General features: G+C 56.9%; 1 protein-coding gene across 19 annotated transcripts; it reads right to left on the bottom strand.

Moving 5' to 3' along the window:
- ZNF787 (zinc finger protein 787) lies at positions 1-26,343 on the bottom strand. 19 transcript variants are annotated; one of them, XM_072843187.1, is made up of 5 exons: positions 24,772-25,259; positions 13,769-13,825; positions 11,224-11,312; positions 9,816-9,923; positions 1-1,760 (listed from the first exon to the last, which is right to left on the bottom strand). In XM_072843187.1, exons 2-5 carry the CDS (start codon positions 13,771-13,773, stop codon positions 682-684), a joined length of 1,281 nt encoding a protein of 426 aa, XP_072699288.1. In that variant the 5' UTR covers positions 13,774-13,825; positions 24,772-25,259; the 3' UTR covers positions 1-681. The 19 variants fall into 19 exon arrangements, with proteins under 19 accessions (XP_072699288.1, XP_072699318.1, XP_072699309.1 ...); XM_072843217.1 differs by lacking the exon at positions 13,769-13,825 and adding an exon at positions 12,027-12,209; XM_072843208.1 differs by lacking the exons at positions 13,769-13,825; positions 24,772-25,259 and adding exons at positions 12,027-12,209; positions 20,303-21,356.

Genomic DNA, 26,343 nt, shown 5'->3' with positions numbered 1-26,343 from the left:
GATAGTCAGATAGTGCCATTTATTGCCCCCACACCCTTCCTTGGCAGAGTCCAGGCCAGGAACAGACAGGACCCCAGTCTCCAAGGGGTACACTAGAACTCCTCCATGACCCCAAATCCAGGGAAGGGCAAGGACGAGGGCCACGAAAAATAACAGGACCCGCAGGAAGAAGACAAAATAATGGAAAGGTGCAGTCGGGAGGTGGTGTGATTAAAAGAAAACTCTAAAGGAGAAAGGGCTGTCTCCCCCTCCCTCCCTGCAGCCCTCCTAAAGAAGAGCCAGGCTGCTCATTCCTCCCAAGCACCCAGGGTGGGCGGCAAGAGAAAAGGGGGCCGGAGGCCGGTCTCTCAGTTGTGGGCTCCGTCCTCTCTCTGGCTCCCCGAGGCTCTCCAAGAACCAGGGGGGCAGGCCAGGCCAAGGACAGGGGGCAGGGGTATGGCGGGGCGCAGGAGGGCCCCGGCGGGCCGCCGCCTCTGCACCTCGCGGACCATGGGAACCATGTGGCGGCGCAGGGGAGATGATGAGGCCGGCACCGGCCGTCGTGCCCCTGTCCGTCCCTCTCTGGGTCTCTCTGGTCCGGGTCTCTCTGGTCCAAGTCTCTCCGGCGTCAGGGTCCTGCGCCATCCTCCCCGCCAAGCCCGAGGGGCCCTGCCCGCACCCCCCCCCCCCGGGCCTCCGCCCCTACCGGCCCTCTCCACCGCGGCATTCGCTGCAGCGCCCACCAGCTGCCTCATCATCATCGTCCTTGTCGTCCTCCCCGCCTGCCCCCGCCCGGTAGTAGCTCTGTCCGCAGTGGCTGCAGACCGACGGCGCGCCCACGGCGTGCACCTTCTTGTGTCTCCGCAGCGCCGCGCCCTGCACGAAGCCCTCGCCGCATTCCACACAGATATGTGCGGGCTCCTCGCCCCCCGCCGCCCCAAGCCCGTCCCCGTGCTGGGCGCGCTGGTGGGCCAAGAGCCCCGCCCCATGCCCGAAGCCCTTCCCGCACTCCACGCACACGTACGGCTTGGGGGCCGGGGCACGCCGCGAGCGGGGCCCCGGAGCCTTGGCCCCCGTGCCCGCCATGGCTGCAGCTGCCGCGGCCCCCTCACCTGGTGCGCCCACCACAATGATGCCCTCGCCATCGCCCACCGGGATGGCAATATCGCCGTCCGCCGCCGCCGCCTCCTCGGGCGCCTTGGCCCGGCGCACGCTGGCCGCCAGCACCTTGGCCGCCACACCAGGGCCCGACAGCTCAGGGTGCAGCCGCAGGTGGCGCGCCAGGCTCTTGGGTTGGCTGAAGCCGCGGCCACAGCGCGGGCACACGAAGGGCTTGAGGCCGCTATGCGAGCGCCGGTGCTTGGCCAGACTCTTGCTCTGCGTGAAGCTGCGGCCGCAGTCGGGGCAGGCATACGGCTTCTCACCCGTGTGGATGCGCTGGTGCTGCATGAGGTTGGAGCTCCAGCTGAAACGCTTGCCGCATTCGGAGCAGGCGTAGGGCTTCTCGCCCGTGTGGATGCGCCGGTGCTGCACCAGGTGCGAGCTCTGTGAGAAGGTCTTGCCGCAGTCGGCGCACGCGTTGGGCCGCTCGCCCGTGTGCGTGCGTTGGTGCCGCGTCAGCTTGGACCAGTGACTGAAGCTCTTGCCACACTCGTTGCAGATGTAAGGTGCCGGTGGCCTAGGCCGGGGTGGGGGGCCAGCCGGGGGCGCCGACTGGGGCGGGGACAGCTTGGTTGGGGGCCAGCTGGGGACGTCGTCATCATCCATGATGAGGATGTCCACTAGAAGGCAAAAGGGCAGGAGAGGAGGAGAGTCAGAGAAGCCCTGGCTGCACACAGTGCCAGGAGCTTTGAGCCAGCCCTGCCACTTGTCACCTGCCACATTCCACAGGGTGTGTGCACAAAGCCTTGGGCATCTCACACAGCCCTGCCCCCTTAGGGTCCCCTGTGGCACCCACCTAGGAGGACAGCTAGGTCGGGTCAGCGTGAAGCCCTTACACAGACAGGCAGTCTGCAGATGCACCTGTCTCTCCATCTCTTCACCTGCCCCGTTTTCCTCAAAGCATTGCTCACTCCCTGGCATTTTACTGAACATTCATGTGGTCATTACCCACCCCTCAAGACTTTTTCCTACCCAGATGCTGCCCCCCACACCTGTTACAATGCCTGGGACATAGCAGGGACTCCAAAAATGTCTGGGAAATAAACAGCATCAACATAAATGAACACAACACAGATGCGAGCTTAGGAAAGCTTGGAGCCCAAGGCACCAGGGTGGGGCAGGGAGGGTCCAGGGAGAACTCCACTGGTGGGGACAGGCCGCTCACACCCTGGCCCAGGAGCAAAGACAAGCCCAGGAGTGATGGCATCACACCTGGGCTCCAGAAAGGCTATCTTAGTGCAGGTGGAGAGGAGGAGAGGAAGGAGGAATGGGACTCGTTAATGGGATCACCGGCTGGCACTGGATCCCACCTGCCCCAATAACTGGGAGTGCGACCCCCACATTGTGGAGCCTCTGTTACAGACATCCTCAAACCTGTCCCTGGTCCCTGTCTGCCCAGTGCAGATAACAGAGGATCATGTGGCCCAGTCTCACCAGCTATGAGATGAGGATTCAGCCACATGCTGGCTGCCCTCAAAGCCTGTCCGGCATCTGCACCACACTTGGCCCTAAGTCATCTCCCAGGGTAAATGAGCGACGCACTGCCCCCCAGCCTACTCAGCTCAGACTAGCCTGTGTGCACCTGGCTCCCCCAATCTGGCAGGGCCTGAGCCTCAGCTGGGAACTGCTTCATGTTGCCCAACGGCCCAGGGTGGCCCCCCATGGGTGCCCACAGCTTCCCTTCAACACATGCAGAAGCCAGGCCCAAAACACTCACACTGACCCAGGTAACACAAATACGCAGAGGTGTTAGGATGTGCACCAAGGTTGGCACTGAGTAGTTAAGCCTCAATGTGTTTACATCCTGTCAGAGTGGTGCTTTGGAACTCGGGTCTTTACAGCACAGAACCCCAGGCACCAGAAGATGAATCACAACCTGGGAGAGGCAAAGCCATGAGCTACACAGCAGTATGGGTCTCAAACCAGCCACCCCGAGCCACCCCACAGCACCTTACACTAACGGAACACTCCTCCAAGAGGCCCAACCATCAGCATCAGAATCCTCAGGGAACTTGGAAACGCTCTTGCTTGGCTCCCCAGACCCATCCAGTCAGTAGCTCTAGGGCCGGAGACCAGGACTCATAAGAACCACCACTCAGAGGGAAGACTACTGAAGAGTGGCCTGTACTGGATATGGAATCACCTGGAGCAAAACTACACGGGGAGGAAATCAGGCAGGTGCAGGGCTTCGGAGGAACTGGCTTGGAGCCCATCTGGGGTCAGCATAAACCAAGAAAGCAAAGAGAAAAATAAAACAGACCTGGAAAGTGATATGCCCTGGGTGGCAGGGTAGGGAAATAAGCCTCATCACCCCACTCACCACCAGTGCTCACACTCCTTTCATGAAAATAGTTTTGTTGAGGATCCCTGAGTGGCTCAGTGGTTTAGTGCCTGCCTTTGGCCCAGGGCATGATCCTGGAGTCCTGGGATCAAGTCCCACATCAGGCTCCTTGCATGAAGCCTGCTTCTCCCTCTGCCTGTGTCCCTGCCTCCTCATTCCTCCTCTCTCTCTCTCTCTCTGTGTGTCTCTCGTGAATAAATAAATAAAATATTTTAAAAAGAAAATAGTTTTGTTTTCAAAGTTGTCAAGAAAATTAACAACAGACTGTGTTCACTACCACTTGTCAGCCAGGAAGAACATTTACACAGTTGCCATGTGAAGTGGTACCACCAAAGCTCCAGAGACCCAGGGAACCCATTCAGGGCACATCCTCCCCTCCACCCCAACCCCCACAGCAGCAAATGGCTGCATCACTTGGAGCCAGAGGCCTGGGTGCCTGGTCTAGGATCAGGGAGAGGGATCCAGACAGGTGATGGGAACTGCCTGGGGTAGGGGGGCAGCTGGGCTGGGGACACCTCATGCTATTCCACCAGGCCTGTGTCTGGTCCACCATGTGTACTACTACTTTTTAAGCAGGTGCTACACAAACTGCTAAGTGGAGGTGGTTTCCTGGCCCTCCACAGACCTTCAGGGCTCCAGGTCTCTGCTTCCAAGCACTGGTTGGCTCTGGGCTTGGTGGAGATGGAGAAGGGCCGGCCTCCTGCTCAGGCAGGCAGGCAGTCAGCAGCTTCCCTGTGGCCGGCCCCTTCCTCACAGGGGAGACAAGGCTAGGGACCTTTCTGCCTCACGGTGTTAGCACTCAAAGGGTTCAAGGAACTGCTGCAGAGAGGAGCCCAGTGACCATGAGCACAAAGCCTTGACTCAACAGAAACAAGAGTAACTGCCCTTCAAGGAGGAGGGAGGGGGTCCCCTGGCACTCTCATGCTGGGCAGGAGGGGCTCCCCACCGCACTCTCACTGTCCTCTCACTCAGGGTGGGCCCAGCTCCAGGGTTCCCACCACAGAGCCCCTCGAGCTGAACTTCTGAAGCTAAACAGGAATATGGTTTAATTCCACGTTAGCCCTTCTGTTGCAAAATACATGACAGGTTCAGAAAGCCCCAGGTGGAATGCAAAGCCGGCCGTGGTAAATAGAATCCACCCAGATGGAGACCCAGAACCTAACCACCCACCAGGTAGCCCCTCCTCCCATCCACCCTCCCTCCCCCCGCCACCCTGCACGCCCCTTCCCTGGGTTCTGGTGCCCACAGGCACACCCCCAGATGCTACGGGGTGGCCCTGGTCCGTTACTTTTTCATTCAGGGTGTCTGAAAGTCTCTTTTCATCCAGATTTCCCTGTGCCTTGCCAGTCCACCTGGCCTCTGCCCGCTGCATGTGGTTTGGGGGATGCCTCTGTGTCCGCACCGGCAGCCAGTGTGCAGCTGGGCCTCAAGGCAACATCAGGCTCTTGCTCCATCGATGGGACACACATGGTGGCCATCATGCCTCTTTCCGTGGTGCTTACGCTGGCTGATCCCAAGGGGCGCAGGACGGAGCTGCCCATGGCCCTGGCAGCTGGAAGGGTCCCCAAACACTCCCCATCACCACAGCAAACACATGTGGCCATGGCAGAATACACGCTCACTTCCCCTCATGGGTCCAGTTTTCAAAATAATGAACTGGTCCTCTATCATACTCCAAATACTGTCCCCTTTCTTAACATCGCTCTGAACTCCTGGATTTAAACATATTTGGTGGGTCTCGGTCCACTGCTGTCATTATGGTTACTGGAGCTGCAGGGGTCCCATCACTTCCATTTCAGGCCCCCCTCTGCCCTCCGCATCCTTGGGGCAGGACCCTGGTGCTCCTGGAGGCTTCCCCACTATCCAGCCTCAGGATGCTCCAGGTGCACCTACATGGGCTGCCCAGACGTGCAATCACCCCTTCCAGGAGGCCCTGGTTTCTTCTGGTAAAAAGTACTTCAAGACCAAAATCTGGAAATGGTCACTGTTTTTTTTATTATTATTATTAATAAAATTGCTCCAAGTTCACTCTGACACTTCCCAGACAAATCCAGGCCTACAGGTTTTTTCTTGAGTCCTTTGTATGTGACGTCTGCCATCTCCCCTCTAGGAAAGGAAGAGAATTTGAATACCCTGTAATTATTCATCTGCGGACTCCCGTAACAGGTTTGAGATAAGCACCCTAACACCACGACTGCCAGCTACAATTTCTGAAAACACAAAGCATGGCTTTGTGCACGCTTTGCATGCACTAGTCCATTCACTGCAGGACCCCCACGGGCTGCATGCAGTCTAACCTATGGAATCTCCCGTGGCCCCACAAGGCCCCACTCTGCTCACCCACTAACAGACCCCTGGGAATGATTAATGTGCCCCGATCACCCCCTCTCCTGGCATTAAGCATGGCTGACACCATGTCTGCCTACTTGCCCCAAAGATCGGCTTCCTTCCTCACTGTCCAGTGACCCGGACAAAACATGGCTTGTTCATCTGAGATATTTTCATTGGTGATTTGCTCTTTCAAGACCTAATTTTTACATTTCAGGAAGGTCTTTTTGGCATGGAGTGTTTACTGTTTGTTCTCCTCCTTTGCTCTGGATTTCTTGCAAGGGCTTCCCGGTCTACATGGAAAAAAAACTTGAAAAAAAATTTAACTCTGTTTTAACCTTTCTTTCATTTCTTTTTGATTTTATTTTATTTTTTTTTTCTTTTTGATTTTAAACATCCCTCCTTGATACCTCCAACTTTCCTTAGGGAATGTGTTCTTTTTATTCCCTCTGGAATTTTTGCCTTCAGCTTTCACTGGAAAGTGACTTTGCTCCAATTTTTGCTGAGCCCCACACACCCTAGCTCCTTGCTGTGCTGCTTCTGTGCTCCCTCCCTCTCTCTGACCTGGCCTCCCTGTTGGGGGTAGCTGTTATCTGCCCATTTTCTCTTTTATTCTAATAGCTTTCAGGGTGGGGGAACACGGTGTCGAGCAAGCTTGTTCCTGTTGCTTGGTTTCGTGGGCAAGTGATCCCCAGTTCCCGGGGCACAAGGTTTGCAGAGCTCCCTCCTTGACATTCTCACATCATAGCTGAGAGTCCGTGACACTCTCCCAAGAATCCTGGCTCTGCAGCCACTCTGTTTTTATCTGTACCTGCTCCTTCCTTCCTCCCTGTGGTCAAGGACAGGGGTCCCATTCAGTTTGGAGTTCCCTCCTGGAAGATTTTGCTCAGAGTGTGTCCTGTCCTGGCAGAACGCTTGACCTGGTTGGCACCAGAGCCCACTCCAGCCCCAGATCTTCCTGTGGCCCTAAGCTCCCTGCTCCCAGTCTGGACAGAACACCTCCAATCTCAGACGGTGGCCTCAGTGGGAACCTCAAGTGAACCCGAGGGCTATTTGGGTCTCTTCTTGCTTCCTTCCCTCCAGCACAATGCCAACACCACAGAGGCCTGTGGCCATTGGTTTGTCCCCATCCGACTGTATCTTGGGGTCACAGGGGCACCATCACACCTACAGTGTATGGTCATCCGTGTGGCCCTAGGGATCTGGGTTTTTACATAGGGATCTGGGGAGGTTTAAGGGCTGCCATCATTCTGGATGAGTTCTCCATAATGACTTGAGAGCCAGAGCCTGGCAGAGGGAGGTCAGAACCCTGTCCTCCAGGGAGTGACTTCCAGGACCCCAGCTGACTATTTCCTGTGGGGAGAGCTACCTCCTGAGCATCACGATGTCATTTTTATTTATGTATTAATTTTTTGGATTGCTTCCCTTTCAGAGTACCCTGTACCTAAAGCCCCAACACAGGCCTAGATAGCTCTCCCACCTCGCCACCGCCTGACCCCAGGCCTCTGACCGCTCCATCTGGCCGGCCAGCCTGGGGCCGTCAGGAGCCACACACAGCAGGGTGGGAAGGGCCACCCTTGCCTGGGGACAGTGCAGAGCCTGGCTGTCCTCCCACAGCCACCTTGGCCCATATGGGTGGCCTGGCCTCTCCACTCCAGCTCTCTGACCGGCAACCCAGCCGCACAGGATGGCCCAGTGGCTGGAGAGGAGCATGGGGCAGCCAGGAAGTGCTTCTGAAGCACCCGCCACTGCCAACAGCAGCACCAGCTCGGTTTGCACACCATTCCCCAAAACATCCAAGCACAGGGGGAAAATGAGAAAGTTCCTGAGGTTTCACAAAGGCACTGGAAAGGAAACATGACTCTCTGGGTCTCTTTAGTCCCAGGTATGTAGAGCCACCTGCTCTCTGCAGCCGCGTGCTTCCCACTGGGTCACAGCCTGGCAGGGTCAGTTCGCCACAGAGGAGGCAGGGCAGTTGCCAAACCAACAGGCAGCAGAAGCAACCACAGAGCAGGTGCTGCCAGCAGGGACAATGGGTCTGAGACTTTGACCTCAGTCCCCCATAACACATGCGGGGCAGGGGGCATATTAGTGACAATGCAGGCCCTGATAGCAGTCAGAAAACAGGTCACCCTCTGCCATATGTCTCAGGGTATGTCTTCATCGTGGGGTGGCAGGAAGGCTAATGCTCAGGGGACAGAGAGGGCTGGAGTGTCCGTTAGACAACATCCTATACCAGGGCCCACCACCCAACCTGTGCAGTCCACGGGACTCAGGGAAGGAAGGAGCCTCGGGCCACAGCCACCAGAGCTTCTAGGAGTTCGCTGCCTCAGGGAAACAGAGTGCCACGGGGCTTGGGGCTACTGCCCCCATAACAGGCCCCAGAAAGCTTTCCAACATACCCGAGCCCCAAAGGAACGCTTTGTCCCTGGGGTGACATTGCCGGGGGCTGCCCAGTCAGTGCCCTCTCCCTCGCCAGAAAATCCCAAGCACAGGACTGAGCTGGGACACAGCAGACATGGTGAGCCTGAAGCCACCTCCTACATCATACGCCCCCAACCAGGCCAGCAGGACCCAAACACAGCTGCCAGGCAGAAACGCCAGAGGAGCCAGTTTGGCCTCAGCCCCACCCCCTTCCCTGACCTGCAATCCCTGGCAGGTGCCTGGGAGGACTCAAGGGCCAGAGCGGATATACCACCTCAGGAGTGCAGGGATGGCCAGGACAGCACACAGAAGGCCACCAAGAACCAGAAGGTTGGTGGCTCACAGAGAAATGGCTGCACTAACCAGCCCTGGAACCACCATGCCTGCAGCCCGCTGTCCCAGGTAAGGCTGCTGTCAAGAGGGCTCTTCTAGTCCAGCCTCACTGCCCCAGCCCCTGCCTCCAGCTGTCCACAGGGCCCCTGCTCCACAGCCAGCTGCCCTCAGTGGGCAGGCCCTTCCTTGGTGAAGCCAGCCCTGCCCCCATCAGACAGGCCCTCTGGCAAGGTGGTCTCTAATGGAGTCCTCTCCATGACAACTGGCAGCCTACGGGCCTCATGGAGGCAGGGACCTCAGGCATACAGTCCTAGCCCCCAATCTAGCCCCCCCACCAACAGAAGCGGTGACCCAGGGGCACCTGAACAGAGCTGAATGCAAGGCGGGAGCAGCTATGGGAAGAAGGCTCTGGGGCAAGGGCATGAGGCAGGCTCCCAGAGGGCATAGCTTGCATCCGCGCTGCAGACGGCGGGCCAGCTAACTCCAGGCAATGTATGTGGTGCAGGATGTGGGACCACTCTGGGCAAGCCAGGACCTCACATCCATCTCAAGAAGTTGGTGGCTGTGGACAAGGAGGGATGCAGGAACCATGTGGAGGTCAGTGGCAATCCAGGTGCCAGGCAGTGGTGGTGGTTGTGACTGCTAGGGCCGGGAAGGCTCTGTGGCCACATCCAGAATGTATTTTGTGAGTGGGTGCTCAACACACCAAAAGTCAAAAAGGGGATGGGGCAGACCCTAGGGAGCCTCCATGGTCGCCTGTGCCATGTGGATGCAAGTCAGGGCTCCAAAAGCACCTTCTGTCCGCCATCTTCAGACCCTGGGTCAGGTGGATAAGCCCATCCTGCCTGCCTCCCCACTCTGCCCCACTCTCAGGGGGTCAGCACAGACATCAGCCCTTGCCCTGCAGGCCAGAGCTACCAGGGCATCAGCCCAGGGTCCCAGGGCAGGAGTCTAGCACAGTCACCCCACAGGCAGGCAGGACCTACAGTGGCAGGCCCAGAACAACGGGACACACAGCAGCTTAGAAGCTCCAGGCACACAGCCTGTGAACCGAGTGAAGGGGTGTCACCATGTGGTGGCTCCACAGCAGTGGTGGCTGGAGCAGGAACTTCCAGTAGATTCCCATGAGGAAGAACAGGTCAGGACAGTGGGCTGGACAAAGAGGCCATGAGCACTCACCCATACATTTTACAGGTTTTCTAAAGAGAACAAGTTAGCAGAGGACTCGTTAAGATTAAACCTGACTTACTCCATGGCAGATGTATGTTTTGAAGAAAACTGGGGTTGTTAAGGTAGCCTGGATGTTTTGTTGGGTGAAGTAATAAGCATTTTGTAGTTGTTGTTTCGTGTGGAGGACCTAGGAGTACAATGACACAAATCTGAGATGTTCTTTAAACTCTCTGGGAGGAGAAGAAGGCATGAGTGGGAAGGAGGACTGGTGAGGTGTCTCTAACCCCAAAGCTGAGGGCAGAATCATGACATTACCGAGGTCTGACATTCCCACAATGACACAGGATTTTAAGTTAATTCTAAAAGGCCTGGGAGGCCAAGGACGTGTGTCAGAGGGAGGGGATAGCGGGAGCAGCAGGGAAGGACGGTCATGGTCCCCCTGCACAAAGCCCTCAGTTCTCAGTTCCCTCCTCTGTAACCAAGGCTTCATAAACTACCCCCATCACCATGCAGATCCCATGGGCCTTCTTAAGGAGGACTATGGCATGCTGGCCTTGGGGCTGAACCCAGCAACTGTTCTGTACGTCAATTTTTGCTGGCACATGGTCGCACCCATTCACTTCCATCCTGTCTGGCTGCCTTCCTGCTGTAAGGGCACATGGTCTGCAAACCAGAAGTATCTCCCTTCTGGCCCCTTACAAAAAAAAAAAAATGTGCTGATTCCATACTGGCATAATGCCTGGCACAAAAACACACCAAGAGCAGCATGAAAGCCAAGTCCATGCTTTATTTCTCGAGTGCCATATGGGAAAGTAGAGTCTCGGCAAGCAAACCCCGGCCCCATGAGATAAAGGTGAATTTTATTTAGCCCAAGGAATGCTTTATTCAACCCAAGGAATGCTTTATTCAACAAAACAGAGCACCAATACTTAAAATGTGAAAGATTTCCCCTGAAAACCCAGATGCAGGCTTTCCCCACAAAACTGGCACATGCATGGGCAGCCCCGGTGGCCCAGCGGTTTAGCGCTGCCTTCAGCCCAGGGCGTGATCCTGGAGACCCGGGATCGAGTCCCACGTCGGGCTCCCTGCATGGAGCCTGCTTCTCCCTCTGCCTGTGTCTCTGCCTCTCTCTCTCTCTGTCTCTCATGAATAAATAAATAAAATCTTTAAAAAAAAAAAAAAAAACTGGCACATGCCACACCGTCCTATCGTGCTGTCTCCCCAGCCCTGGGATGCCCACCCCACTCTATGGCTTCTTGCTTGAGAATGCGGACTGCCTAGAAATAGGGCAGGGGGCCCAGGACGCTGGGGAGCGAGGGCCTGGGCCAGGAGTTGGGGGAACAGAGAGACAGAAGCGACCCCCAAGGGCACCCACAACCCTCTGGAGGAAGGACACATCAACCCTGAGCCATGGGACAGGGAGGAGAAGCAAGCTGGGGTCCAGGGCTATGGGATCAGCTAAGCCCCGCCGCCCAAGGTCACCTCACCTGGGTTCTCATGACTGGCCATCTGCTGGTCCTCAGAGTCCAGCGGCCCCGGAGACCAGGCCTCCTCCCGCAGCTCCATGTCTGGGTCCCTGTTAGAACGGGAGGAAATGGAAATACAGAGTTTATAGGATGCCAGACTCAACGGAGGGCCCCAGGAAGGCAGGTCCCACGTTGGCAACCATCGGTGCCCAAGCTCCGAGCTCCCAGCTTGGCCCTGGTAGGCAGACGGTCATGGCAGGTACCTGAGGGACAAAGGCGAAATGGCCCTCACCTTCCCCCTGGATGGGGGACCAGCCCAAGGTCATGCACAGTCTGGGCAAGGAGAAAGCACTGGGGAGCAGCCACCCAGGTATGGATCCTAGCTAGAGCCCGGGGAGAGACTCCATGTCCCTGCCTCATCTTCCACAGCCACCGCCTGGCACCTGGATTGTCCGATGTGCCATGAGATCGAACAACAAAGCACAGCAGCAGCTCCAGCCCCGGAGCAAGGAAACCGACCCAGCTCCTCCTGCCAGTGCCCTGGAAGCCCACCCCCACGGAATGATGCAGCAGACAGACAGGCACACAGGTCACCTATGGGGTTCACGCTTTCAGGTCTCCTCAAGCATGCGTGAACTGAACAATTCCCTGAATCAGGGTCCTGGGGGACAAAGGCGCTGATCGCTGACCCTCCAGAGTGCCTGTACAAAAGGGGTGGCCAGACAACCCTGGCATTTGGGGATGGAGGGCCATCCATTCTGCTCTCTGCAATCCTGGCCCTCTCACTGTCTCTAAGGGGCTGCCCATTCTGGAGGTCTCGTTACCGGCACACTACATTCCTGGGGGCCGTGTCTGCGTCTTCTCTCCCTCAGCGTAACGTTTTCAAGGCTCGTCCACACCTTGGCATGTGTCCAAGCTTCCTTCCTTCTCGTGGCTGAACAACACTCCACCATACGGAAGGATCGAACACCTTGTATGCCAGCCCACCAGCCGACACTGACAGGCGTCTGGATTGGGGCCAAGGAGTAAAGCCACAATGTGCATCTGAGGGCATGTACTGTAGGGGACGTGTTTTCACCTTGCCCAGAGAGGAGCTGTTGCACAGCCCACACTCACCCCATGCCTACCCCATGCTCACCCCATGCAACAGGCCATGCTGGGGAGAAATCCTCCACCTCCTGACTGGCCTCCATCCACTCTGCCCCATGTTTGGAGTCGGCTGGCAGGGGAGGGAGAACCGGGCAGGCCCTGGGCCCAGGCGGGCTCGTCAGTCCTGTGCTGCACCAACACCCAGCACTGGGGGAACCTGTCCCTTGGTGGGACAGCACTCCCTGACAGGAAGCCTGCAGGTGGGCCAGATTTCTGACAGGAGGTGGTGCAGACTTCTGATAGGAGGTGGTGCGACCTGGTCCCCCTGCCCTATTTCTAGGCCTCACACTATCAACCTGGTCCCTTGAGTTGAGTGCTTACAGCTCTAAGCAAATCTCCAGAGTCCCTCCCCCCTCACTGCATATGTGGACCTCACCATAGCACCTGTGAATCATGGCCAACTGCCCCCTGGCACAACATGCCAAGCCCACTTCTCTTGAATCCCCCAATGAGAGGGGGTCACCACCATCCAGGGACCAAATGGAACCCATTCCACTGCTGGGAAGCATGAGGCCGCCCCTCCATAATCTCTACTAACCTCTGTGAGGAACTCCAAGAACCCATGAAAAGTTAACAAACATTTGCAGATACAGTAAGCAGTTCCTTCAGCCAACATTCCCCGGGTCTAGACCCTGCTCTACGTGGTTTAGATGCCATTACCGTAGCCTTCGATTCTGGCACAGCCCTCTGAGCGGGCGATATTGTCACTCAGGCTCCAATCACCTTCTGTCTTCTGCCCTAGCCTCACCCTGCATTACCCTGCACTGACATGCTCTGAACGGCCCCCATGTCACAGCAGAGGACATGAGGTCATCAAGGAGCAGGGATAGGACACCAACGGTGTCACTGCAGAGTCCTCACTCCCAAACGCTCTGCCATCCTGACACCTAACAAGGACACAACCAAAGACAAAGACTAGGGGATCCCTGGGTGGCGCAGCGGTTTAGCGCCTGCCTTTGGCCCAGGGCGCGATCCTGGAGACCCAGGATCGAATCCCACGTCGGGCTCCCGGTGCATGGAGCCTGCTTCTCCCTCTGCCTGTGTCTCTGCCTCTCTCTCTCTCTGTGACTATCATAAGTAAATAAATAAAAATTTAAAAAAAAAAAAAAAAAGGCCAAAGACTAGCCTGTCTAGGGGGCCAGGAGGCCAAGATGGGGTACACTGAACAGGAGATGGAAAGCGGCCATCTCAGAGGCGCTGCTGAGTGGACTGGAGGAAAGCAGGGCTGGGGGGGGAAGGCTGGCTGGAGGCTACAGCCAAGGCCAGGTCTCCTCACCACCCACCCTGCCACCAACCTCAGCAGGGAGCTACCACGGGGTCAGGCCAGGTCAGTGAGGAAAGCATGCAGAGGGTGCCCTGTGCAGGTTCTCACTCACAGACATCATCACAGCACCCGCTATGAAATGGAAGTACCCACCACATCACAAGCTCCCCCTCTACACATGGCCCCTGTCTCACTGGATCCTCACTTGGCCTAACGAGAAGATAAGGCAGGAATGTCAGCAGCTGCCCAGGTGCTGGTGTGTGCTCAATGGCACACGCCTTTCCTCCCCACCTGCCCCCGTCACCGGTACCCCACAGGCGTGGGTCTCCCCAAGGGGCAGATGTTGCTCTGACACGGGCGGATGTTATAGTGAATGGCCACAGCTCCAGCCACATAGGAGAGCCCTGCCAGTGATGAATGAGCACCTGAATGAAAAAGGTGATTTCAGACAATGAATTCTGTGAAGATTCGTGTGGGGGGTGAGGGGGGAGCCAGAGATCTCCCAGGAGGAGGAGCCACAGGAACCAAGAGTGGCCCTCATGAGAAGTGTGGAGAGGGAAGGATGCAGGCAGCAGGGAGAGCAAGTGCAAAGGCCCTGAGGAGAGGCTAGAGATGCAGGAGTGGGAGGGCTCTCTTGCAGGGCTTCTAAGGCCAGACCTAGCATTGAGGAGTTGTCTGAAATGCGGTGACCTCTTTGAGGTGGGCCCCAACACAACACATGTTTTATAGAGGACATGGGCTCACAAACATGGGTGAGGCCACATCCTAGAGGGGCCCAGCACCAACAGCAAGGCGCATCGGATAGCAGCAGCAATGGCGGGCAGCCGCAGCAACGCCCAGAAGCTAGGAGGGCAGAGCAGTCTTCATCTCTGTCTGCCTGAGGCATCACCCCCTCAGAGGCCTCCCAGCCCCCAATCAGCCTGACCCTGGGACCACTAGGTACACAGCACCCACACCAGCGCTCAGCACCCACAGGGCCTATGATGGGCATGTGATGCCTGCATGAAGGGTCTGAACAGAACAGCGGCTCAAGAGATAAATGCAACGCAACTCTGTCCCCCCTGCCCACCCACACTTTCGGACCCCCAGGAAGCCCGAAGAGCCCCAAGCCACAAGGTGGTGCCACACACAGTCCACACAGAACCTGACAGCCCGGGCTACTCAGGCACAATCTGGCCACACAGTTGTGGAGCCGCAAACAGGTGCTCAGGGCTCTGACCAGGCCACCCCCTTCTCCAGAAGCTCATCTGAGGGGAAACCCAAACCTCAGAAAATATTTCTTATGGGAAAAAAAGAAGTTCATCACAGCCAGATTTAGAGCAGGGAAAAAACTGGAAAGAAGCCGTCAGCACCACGTGGTAGAAAGCCTAAGAAAATCCCACAGAAGCGACAGCCTCAGAAACAGGGGTCATAACGCCCCCTGCTGATAGCAGGAAGAATGCTTTTAACTTTTCTTCTCGTTTATCCTCATTTTCTCAACTTATTAATTTTTCAGAATAAGTAATTACTTCTGTAATAAGGGAAAAAAGACTACACGTTGATTCTTTCTTGGATCGCCATAAGGACTGTGCACTGCGATGGGAAAATCACTGTGTTAAGGGGGCAAGGCAGGGACACCATCATTTGGCCCTCGGGTCACACACAGTAACCGTGAGGCACAGAACCCCCAGTGCACAGCTGACGAGCATGTGGAACGAGCCGAGCAGCCGCGGCTTCTCACACGATAAACAGACCTACCTTGTGACCCGGGAATCCACTCCCAGGTACACAGCCAAGGGACATGTACCCAAGAACAAGTGTCCACAAACAGGTTCAATCTCGAATGTTTCCAGCAGAGCTGCTCACAGTGCAAACACCAGAGGGAGAAGGCAGTCACAAAGGGCCGCAGAGAGCAGATTCCATCTCTGTGAAACGTCCAGAAACGTCCAGGACAGAGACGGTGGCTGCCAGGGGCTAGAAGAGGGGATGGTGAGGGACTGCAAATGGGTGCGGAGGTTCTTTTGGAACAATGAGAGTATCATGGGATCAGATGGTGGTGATAGTTGCACAACGTTGTTGATGTGTTAAAAACCACTAAATTGAACACGTTAAGAGAGTGGACCTCACGACATGTAAGTTACATCTCAATTAAAAAGTAAACAGACGGGGATCCCTGGGTGGCTCAGCGGCTTAGTGCCTGCCTTCGGCCCAGGTGTGATCCTGGAGTTCCCAGATCAAGTCCCACATCAGGCTCCCTGCATAGAGCCTGCTTCTCCCTCTGCCTGTGTCTCTGCCTCTCTCTCTCTCTGTGTCTCTCATGAATAAATAAATAAAATATTAAAAAAGAATAAAGGTAGAATGCTTTAAAAAAGATACAAGTAAATTAAAAAAACTGACTTAAAAAAAAGTAAACAGACTTTAAAAAATTGCATGGGGGCCCTCTGATTACAAGGCCACCAACACTGAAAATGAGGTGCGTTCCCCCATTCCCCCACTTAATAGAGCCAATTACATCTTCAAGGAAAACAAGAAGTGCCTGGACGGCTCAGTCGGTGAAGCATCTGGCTTCAGCTCTGGGTCCTGGGATGGAGCCCCATGTGGGGCTCCATGCTCAGTAGGGAGCCTGCTTCTCCATCTGCCCCTCCCCCACTCATGCACACATTCTCTCAAATATAAAAAACTTTTAAAAGAAAAAAAAAAGGAGACAGTGCTAACAGGGCTGTGGGACAGCGGGGCTAAGGAGGTGTGCTGGGAAAGCTGGCTCCCCTACCCTCCTCTGCGTGCGGAAACTTGTTTGCCAAGTGGGTGTGCTGTGCTTCCCCCACGGACATGGAAGTCACCGGACATGGAAGTCACCGAAAGCAGGGACTTCCCAGACCCGAGTCTCCAGCTCAGACCAGTTTCCTGCAGGAGGGCCTTGGCCTTCACTCCATCACCACCACCCCCTTGTCCCTGTCCTCTCCTCAAAACACCCATGGCCAGGAGGCGGGGTGCAGGGGCACTCCTTAAACATCTGCAGCCAATGAGATTCCCACGTACCCAGCCTACCCAGCCGGCAGCTAACAACAGCCCCTACAGAGGCAAGTGAGAGGGCCCATGGCTGCAGAGCAGTGCCCGGTCTCTCTCAGGTCGCCTTTCTTCCTGAGAGCACATGAGAGCCACACAGCACAGGGCCCTCCCTGGACCTGGAGAAAGCCGCCTGCATGAACAGACCATCTCCTGTAGAGCCCCCAGGCCGCATCCACTTCACACTCCAGGTCAGAAGGGTCAGAAGCACTTCGTGAAGGTCTCTCTTGCTCAGGCTCCCATGTTTGTGGAAATACAATCTGTGTGCTTCCCTCCTGTTAATCTGTTTTAGTCAGTCCCAGCCGGAAACCCGAAGAGGGCACAGGAAAACCTGCCCTCCCCTCTGGGAACCAGCTGGAGCTGTGTAAGCCACCTCTGCTCAGAATCGGTTTCACCTGTGTGTTTAAACGGTCACACTTTAAAAGATAACTAAGTAGCTACACTAGATCCTCCGTTTTGCCCCCAGGCCCCTAAGGCCCAAAATACTTGCCTCCTGGCCTGTTACAGAAAACATATGCTGACCCTAACATAAAGCAGGAAGGGCTGCCAAGATGCAGGGGAAATGTCCCAGGCCAAGCAGACAGGAAAACCTGGAGGTGCTGAGCCTCCAATGGGCAGGAAGGGAGCAGAAGGAGCATGCACGGGGGTGGTGGGGGCCACAGCAGGGATGCCAGTCAGGAGGCAGCCCTGAGCCTGGGGGTCGGTGCCCTGCAGTCACCTCCTGAAACTCCCAGTAAAGTGACCTTCCATCTGTGTTCTGCACACAAAGTGTGACAGGACAAGGGGGCAGGCAGCGGGGCCTGGTGCCCAGCCATGCACAGTCCTTCCTCCCCCAGCATATGGCTCCCAGTACCTGAGCAGAGAGGGCCAGTGGCTCCATGGCAACCCTGGGGGCAGCCCCGCACCAACAAACCACAACATGAAACACTAAGCAAAATCACCCTAAAAAGATCACAAGAGACCCCAAAAGAAGAAAAGGGTTTTTTTCTTTCTTTTTGCACAAGGTGCTCACCTCTTCATTTTGCAGAGTCCGAAAAAATGAAGGCCCTGCGGGTCACAAATGAGGCGTAAGAGGCACTGGGTCCAGAGCACAAGGTCACAGAGGGCCCTGGCCAGAGTCTGCACGTGACTCCAAACACAGTGGCACTTTACAGAGGCCTTGGAAAGGCAGAGATGCATCCTTTCCTGTTTTGACCCTCGATGGGTCAGCAGGGTCTCCCACCAGAGCTACCAGGCAGGGGCCAGGTGGCATAGGGCACACTACCAGGTTACAGCACCTCCCAGGGAGATTTAAACCAACCATCTTGGTGAGACCTGCCCACAGCAGAGCTACCCTGGTTTGGAAGCTGGGCTCTGGCTTGGCAGTGGCTCCCCACAAAGCCCAGCAAGTACCAGGGCCCAGGGCCAGGGGACAGTCAGGAGAGCACTCTGGTCAGGGGTTAACCAGGGTCCTGATGAAGAGTTGGGAAGAGTGTTCCCAAAATGTTTCCCAGGTCCCTTCCTGTCCCATTACTCATTCACCACTCAAGAAGCTGCTGAGGCCTCCAGGCTAGCCCTGTGGGCCTCTGGGCCTTGCACCCAGGATCTCTGAGTTGTGGGGGAAGCACTGCAGGCCCCACTCCACAGAGGTGCGTGCAGAGAGGAAGCACAGTGGGGTGTGGCCTCAGACAGGCCCCCAACCATCTCCCACAACCAGGAGGCCCCATACTTGCTCTGGACCAAGCCTGACTTTCCATCCTACACATTCAGAGGCCCTACCTCCCCCCATCTTCCCTCCTGGCTCCTCCCCACCCTCCCCCCCACCTCACCCAGCTCTGACCTCCAGACCCCGAGATGAAGGGCAGGCCTCCCTCAGCCCACCCCAGCCAGGCCCTTGAGCGATCCAATTAGCAGAGGAGCTGACAAGGCCCGGCTGCTATTAAGCTGGAGACAAATTATTGTTATTATTGTTGTTATTAGATCCCGCCCACCTCCTCTGGATGCCAGCCCACCAATTAGCCCCTCTTTCTTCTGCTGCCAATCTCACTGCCTCCCCTCCCCCGCACCAGCAGCCAGATGCTCCAACAACTCCTGCAGAACAAAGGCCTCTCCTGAGCCCCTGCCCTAGGCCCTTCCCTCTAGGACACCCCTCCACGCTCTCTCTGCTCTGCCTAACTTCACCGTCGTGTCCTGTCCTGTCCTCTTCCCTCAGAGCTGAGCCTGTGCCTTCCACCTCCTGCCCTTACCTCCCACCCAGGCTCCAACTCCCCCCATCAAGCTCTTGATCACCCAGGGGTCTTTAATGCTGGCAGGAGTAGAGTCCAGCACACACTCCCCTCCCCGCCCACCCTTACTCTGCCTTCCTGTGCCCACCCCCTCCCAACAACCTCTGTAAAGTCTGTTCCCCACATCGCAGACCAACTCATCTCAAGTCACTCAATTTAAACAGCCCAACTAAAGATGGGCAAAGGATCAGAACAGACATTTCTCTAAAGAAAAGCTGATAAGCATGTACCAAGTTTCTTGACCTCATCTGCCATCAGGGAAATGTACGTCAAAACCACAATGAGATCCAGGGTATCAGGACGCATATAACAGAAAATACGAAACAGCACTGGCAAGGATGTGGAGAAAGTGAAACACCCATGTACTGCTGGTGGGGATGTGAAGTGGGGTGGCCACTGTGCAAGAGAGATGGCAGCTCCCCAGAAGGTCAAGTACAGAATCATCGTGGGACCCAACAACTCCACTTGTGGCTGTGTACCCAAGACAAATGAACACATGCCCGCGCAGATATCTGTACACACGTTCAGAGGCGTAAATCACCATAGCCAGAAACTGGAGACAACCCAAATGCCTATCAAATGGACAGACATATACATTGGCCCGATCATCGGACAGAATGTTACTCTGTCACACAGGGGATGAAACATGGACTCATGCCACATGGTGGACAAGCCCTGAGAACATCACACTGCATGAAATCAGACAGAGACAGAGACCGCATCAAGCATGACTCTGCATGAAATATTCAGAACGGCAAAGCCACAGAAACGAAATATAGATGAGTGACTCCCAGGGGCTAGGGGCAGGGAAGGGCAGTGGGTGCAGTCTATTCTGGGGGTGCTGCCAATATTCTTTGAGCACATCAACCACAGCTCCACATGCACTCTGAAGGGGGTGCTGTAGGCTAGGGGACTCACACCACCACCCTGCTGAACCCCAAATCCACACCCACTCTTATAACTTGTCCAGGCCCTCAATCCCACTGCCCACTTCTGACCTGCGGCCTATCCTCCAGCTGCCTAGTAGCACTTTCTCACCTGTCAAGGGTCCACTTACCTATCACACTCACCTATCACCTCAATGGCCCAGCTTCCTTCCTCCCCAGCACATATTGCCACCCAGCACCCACAGCTCACTAAAGGGAAGCAGCCTGGTGCCTGCAGGCTTGACTGGACAGGGGCCACTTAGACCTCAGACCCTTCTTTGGCCCACCGGGGTTGCAGGCAGACACCCGCCCCCTCCTCAGCAGCTTCTACCCACTTCCCTTTCTGTGGATGGCTTCATCCCTTGCTCCAGGCCTGAACACCCATCCGTTCCTTGCTCTGCTCCCCACCCAGACCATGTCCCGCACCCACAGCTGGTCCTGCCAGCTCTCACCTGTGCTTTCGACACTGAGGGCCAGTCTGCAACGCCATTGGAAGCTTAAGCCCTTTCTCAGGGGGGAAGGGGAGCCCTTTGTCAACTTATCTCACGTCTTCCATAATGATAGTGTGTTCAGATCTTTTCCATCTTACTGGGAGTCAGGTGGGTGGGTCATACCTCCCCAGAATGCAACCTATGCCTCACTCAGATTTTCCAGTGCACTGAAAAAGCTGAGCAAAGCAGTCCCTTATGATCCTGCTTCCCTGTGCCCCCAACCCCACTTTTCTTCCTCTTTTCCTTGACTAGGCTGCCTCAAAGTAAGCCTACTTCCTAACTTTCACTCTTCTGGCTGCCTCCCACCTGGCCAGGCATGCCTCAGCCACCCTCACCCTAGCCTCAGGGGCACTGCCCTCCTCCAGAGCCCAGGAGGTGGCAAACCTTAGACCCCACTCCCTGCCATCTCCAAGAGAAGCCAGTTTCTATAATTCCTGGAACCTCCCTATACTGTTATGGCTAAGGCATGGTGGACAGCGGGAAGACCACCTGCCACCATCCAGAAACACCCAGTGTCCAGATCTTCAGAGATGTCTGTGAAAACTCCCAATTCTTAAGTCTTGGCAAGTAACCGAAAATTGCTTCAACAAGCAAAAATATCCTCCAGGCCAAAAAAAAAAAACAGATGAAAGAACTCCTACAGGCCATCTACAGGTCACCCCTCAATCAGATCAACGGGCCAGACCCTCATTCAATGGTAGGTGTGTTCCCATCCTTCCACCTTGCCCATTCTCCCTGTAGACTTGCTGCCAGGGCCCAGTGAAAGTAGCACTTCCCCTAGGAAGCCTTCCCGACTTCTCCCTTCCCTCAGCTCAACTGTCCTCTTTTCAAATTAGTAACAGATCCCATTCATCAAGCACAGGCTACATCTCAGCCCCACGCATAGGGTGCCATGGCTTCATAATCCACACCCCCACAACCTCCGCCAGAGAAGAGAGGACAAGCTCTCTGGGCAGGCTGCCAGAGCCCAACTCAGCCCCACCACCCAGCAGCCATGTGACTTTGGACAAGGTGCTCTGGCCTTGGTGTCTCTTCACCCTCACGGGTCTGGCGTCACGATCAAAGGGCCAGCGCGTGTGTCCAGCAGAAGCCAGGCACCCAGAACAGGCCTGGTGACCCCTGATGAGGACTGTCAAAGCTGGGGCTCTGACAAGTTCGGTGGCTGACCCAACATCACAAAGCCACCCAGTAGATGAGCAGAGCCTCCAGCCAGGTCGGCCAGTCTCCAAGGTCGTTTCTTTCCTCCTCTCTTAGGATGCTGGCACTGGCACCCTAACTGCCATCATTACAGACCAGTCCTGCAGCCCCAGGGGCTGGGTGGAGCAGCACAGGGCCCTGATCCACCCACCCAGGCCCTGCTCGGCTGGCTGCTCTGTGATTATGAGGTCAGAGCTCTCTGCACTACAACAAAGCTACTGACACTATTAGCACGAGTCACACCTGAAATGAAAGGCTGGGTCTTAGAGCACCCCAAACCAATGACCCTTCATGACAATGCACCCCAAGCCGGGGGTGGGGGGGGCTCCAAGTCCCAAACCCAATGACAGACACCAAAGAGGCCTTCACAATAATTCCCATCTCCTCCCCACCCCTGGCCTTGACCAAAAGAAAGAAGTCAACAGAGACTGTGGCATTATGGCAAAGGGCCAAGCTCTGAAATCACATGCAGGCCCGTGTCCTCTGTACAGCTATGGGTTCTGGGGCTCAATGCCATGCCCCTGAACTGGGGGGTAACCACCCCGATCCCAGGACCTCTGAGAGCTCAGGACAGTGAAGACCAGGCACAGGACCAAGTGCTCAGGAAGCAAATGCCATCAAATTTATAGTCTGTAAGAACGCCTGGGTGGCTCAGCAGTTGGGTGCCTGCCTTTGGCCCAGGGCATGATCCTGGAGTCAAGATTGAGTCCCACATCACGCTCCCCACAGGGAGCCTGCTTTTCCCTCTGCCTGTGTCTCTGCTCTCTCTGTGTCTCTCATGAATGAATTAAAAAAAAGAAGAAGAAAAAGTCTTTTTTTTTTTTAAGATTATTTATTTATTTATTCATGAGAGACACACAGAGGCAGAGACACAGGCAGAAGGAGAAGCAGGCTCCATGCAGGGAGCCCGACGTGGGACTCGATCCTGGATCTCCAGGATCACACCCCGGGCTGCAGGCAGCGCTAAACCGCTGCGCCACCGGGGCTGCCCAAGAAGAAGAAGTCTTAAAAAAAAATCTAGTCTGTCACCACCAAGAGGCCAGAGCCACAGCTGACTCTCAGAGTCATGCAAGGCTTTGGGCAGCACAGAGAACAACTGAGCGAGGTCTGGGGGCTGAGACGTGTCTGACCACAGGTGCCCTGAGAGCTGTGTGCCCAGCAGTGACTCCTAAGGATCTTGGGCCAGCCAGACCATTGCTGGAGGCCACGGGCCAGAACTGCGAGTCACCCTCATCCTCCCCCACCTAGGCCCAGGGTCCTCTTAGCCAATCCTTCCCTGTCCTTTAAGACTCAGGACACACACACACACACACACCCAGGGACATGCTTCCGGGCTCCTATAGTCCCCGGAGGCTGTTCTGGAAATCCCCCCAGCCCTCTGCCTGGTGCTTCTGTGTGTATCTCCCCAACAGCCCTCCAAGCTGCTGCAGGATAGGAACTGCCACCCAGTGTTGCCCAGCTCTGAGTCTGGCCCAGAGGAGCCTCAAGAAACATGTGTCAAGAGACCCTCCTCTCACACCCCATGGCAGGGAACTGAGCCTGTGGGCCCAGCACATGGTAGGGAATGCTGGCTGTGCTCTCCACCTTAGGAGACTGAGGAGGAAAAGGGGAAGTGACAAGTCCAAGGTCACCATGCTGGAAGAGACAGGAGGCAAGGCCTGGCCTAGGAATGCTTGGCTACAGAGCCCTTCCCATATACCTTTGCTCACCTCTCTGAGACATGGTCTGGCTTTAAAAGCAAAGCATTAAGAGTTTCCCTACCAAGTCAAAACTATCATATTGTTCCATTTTACCCAGGCAAAAACGGAGATATCATGCTCATTTGTGCTGTAAGATCACAAAGTACCAGGTATGGAGCTTGGATCTGAATTCGATTCTGTCTGACCCCAGACACTCCACACTAACACACCACAGTGCTGCTCATGGGGCAGCATGGAGAATAGCCCTTAGAGTTCTGTGGCTCCTTAGCTCAACTGGGGTTGGGGTGGGAGTTAGATCTGGAAGGCCTCTAAGGGGGAAAAAAACTATGACAAGAAACAACGAAATAGGAATCTGATCTGAACGCTCTGGGGGCTGAGGCAGAAGCAGGAAGACCAGAGTAGGGTGCAGCAAGGGCAGCTGAATGCCAGCTGTACTCAGCCAAAGAGGCTTACACTCTCAGAGAGGAGATAAGCCCGGATCAACAGCAACTGTGCTTCCCCAGGGAGGAGGCCAGCTCCTTCCCAACTGGACCCGCGTCTGAAGCCCTCTGGACTGGGCTGTGTAGGGATGTCTTTCTTGGGCTCCCACAGTTTCCTGACCTCTGCACAAGGGCTCTGGGGGAGGGGAGGGGCTCTAGTGTCTGGGTCCGCATCTCTGCGCGCCTGCTCCGGGACTCTGCTCACGGGCGGGGCACAGGGAGAGCCTGCGAAGCCACCATCCGGAGCCTGCCTGACCCCCATCTACACGAACTGGGGGGTCCCCCCCTGGCGGCCAGGAATGGGAGCAGCCTCAGGTGGCCTTGGGGCCCGTCCGCCGTCGCCGTCCCGTACCCCCCCCGCCCCCCGCGGCCTCGGGCCAAGCGGCGTCCGACCTTGGCCGAGTCACTCCTCCCTTCTCCCCCAGCCCCGCCCGGCGCACGCGCTTCCTGCCCGCAGCCCGCGCCGCGGCGAATGAATGAGCCTCCCGCCGACCCAAAGCCAGTCCTCGGCGGCCGGATGAAAGGCCGCACGCAGCCCGCCCGGGACGGCAGCGGAACCCGGGCTCCTCTGGAAAGGGGAAGGAGCGCTAAGGTTAGGGGGAGCAGGCCAGGAAACCAGACGCGCCCCCCAGGCCGCCGTTTCCGGCCAAGCCAGCCCTGCCCGCCTGTCCCTTTCCCCCACTGGGGCCTCAACTTCCCCCGGGAATCGCCACCACTTCCGGCCACGACCTGCCAGAAGACTGCGGCGGCCCCACCCCCGAGCCCCTGGCCCGAGCCCCAGCGCTGCGCACGCGCGCTCCCTCCCTGGCGCGGCCGCGCCGCGGCGCCGCGCACGCGCGCTCCCCGCGACTCCGCCTGGCGCGCCCTCGCCCGCCCGCGTCACCGGCCGCGCGCCCACTCACGCCCCCCCAGCACGCGCACGCGCACTCGCCCGCCCAGTCGCGCTCGCCCGCCCGCCTCCCCGCCCGCCCCCCGCCCGCAGCCGGGCTCCCCGAGGCGCGCACCCACCCCGGCCCCGTGTTCACGCCCCCCCGCCTCCGCGCCCTCCCCTCACCTCCTCGGCCCCGGGGCCGCCGCGCCGCACTCCTCCTCTTTCCTCCCTCGCGGATGGTGGCAGCGGCGGCAGCGGCGACTCAGACCCTGGGGTCAGGGGGACGGGCGCCCAGGCCGGAAGTGACCTTCCTGGCCGCTTCCGCCCGCGCTGCTCCCCCCTCCCCTTCTCACAGCCCCCCGGCCAGCCTCCACCCCGTCCTCGCCGCTCTAGGACGGCAAGCCCGGCGACCCCCTAGCCACCGCCCCCCCAGCTCTATGGTGCGGAGCGGGCGCCCCTGGGAGCTACTTCCGGACGCCTCTAGGACATAGGTCCTCCGTGCCCGCTCTATGGCGCCGCGCGCCGAGGGGCTTCGGGCCCCGCCCCCTTCCAGGACAGGAGGCGCGGGCCCGGCCCGTTAGGCGGAGACTTCCGGGTGTCTCGAGAAGTCCCCCACCCCGCGCCCGGCGCCCGGCGCTCGCGCCTGCGCGGTCAACGCTCCGCGCCAGCCTGAGGCGGAAAGGTGTGGGGGAGAGTGGCGGCGAGCGCCGCTCGTGCCACCTCAGGTCCTCCGGTCGTCTCTATCACCATAACCCCTTCGGTGCCGGGGCCCGTGGTGGGTGCGGCTTCCGCGCTCAGAGGCGACTCCGGGGCACAGCCCCGAGGAGCCCTGCCGGGTCCCGGAGTGAACTTTGAGGACGGGGATCCTGCCGCCCCCGAGGCAAGCCCCACAAGTGCCCTAGCCTGCTGCACCTGCCACCTGCCCTGCCGAACGGCCAGCCCCCTTCTGCCCTGGGTCCCTTCCCTCTAGGTCGGAGAGGGTCAAAGCCAGCCCTGGAGCTGGGAAGGCTCCCTGTCCCCGGGCCCCGAACAGAGCGAGTGCACCTCGGGCACTGACTCTCGGCCTCAGTGCTCTCCTTTTTCAGCAGGTAGTAGCATTTTGTGCACTTGCGAGGGCTTTGCATGCTCGAGGTCCCATTAATAACACATTCCCGGTTTGCAGATAACAAGGTACAGAAAGCTCAGCCCTTGCCGAAAGTCACACGCCCAGAACGCAGAGCCTGGACTCCAAGCGGTGGCTCCCTCCCGAGTCCTGTATTTGGCCACTGCCCCCCATCCGAGACCACTGATCCTAGCAGCTGGGGATTCACCTGCTTCCCTCCTGTGAGGCAGGCACCTGGGAAGCACTCCTGGAATGTTAGCTTTTATTTCAGTGTTCTCATAGAAAGTAGATATAATTGTTATTTACACCATAGTGACCTGAAAGGTTAAGTCCCTCCAGTCATTGCCCCTGTGCAGGTGACTGGCTCTCAGGTAAGTGGCAGATAACTTACCCTGATTATTCATCACCGTTTTATTATCGTCCTCATTGAAACGGTCACCAATAATAAATATAAACGATGCATTAAAAAAAGAATAGTCACCGAGTTTGGGAGTCAGGATGATGGGATGTACAATTCACTTGTTGAATGACACCTCTCAACCTTCAATTTAGTAAGATAATCTGTGCAAATTTGATTCATTCAGGACCTGACTTCTAGGAAGGTCTCAATAAAAGTGCTAGTAATTAGTACGACTTATTAGTGTTATTACTTC

This window comes from Canis lupus, chromosome 1, assembly GCF_048164855.1.
Source record: "Canis lupus baileyi chromosome 1, mCanLup2.hap1, whole genome shotgun sequence".
Taxonomy (NCBI): Eukaryota; Metazoa; Chordata; class Mammalia; order Carnivora; family Canidae; genus Canis; species Canis lupus.
The sequence above is the reverse complement of the archived record's forward strand: the minus strand, read 5'-3'. Positions and strand labels throughout refer to the sequence as shown.

Coding starts and splice junctions, on each gene's coding strand:
- ZNF787 (XM_072843160.1), bottom strand. CDS start 17,839: ATGCATCTCTGCCTTTCCAAGGCCTCTGTAAAGTGCCACTGTGTTTGG. Junction 11,313..17,672: donor GGACTCTGCAAAATGAAGAG/GTGAGCACCTTG, acceptor CCGTTCTAACAG/GGACCCAGACATGGAGCTGC. Junction 1,761..9,815: donor AAACATACATCTGCCATGGA/GTAAGTCAGGTT, acceptor TTTGCCTTCTAG/TGGACATCCTCATCATGGAT.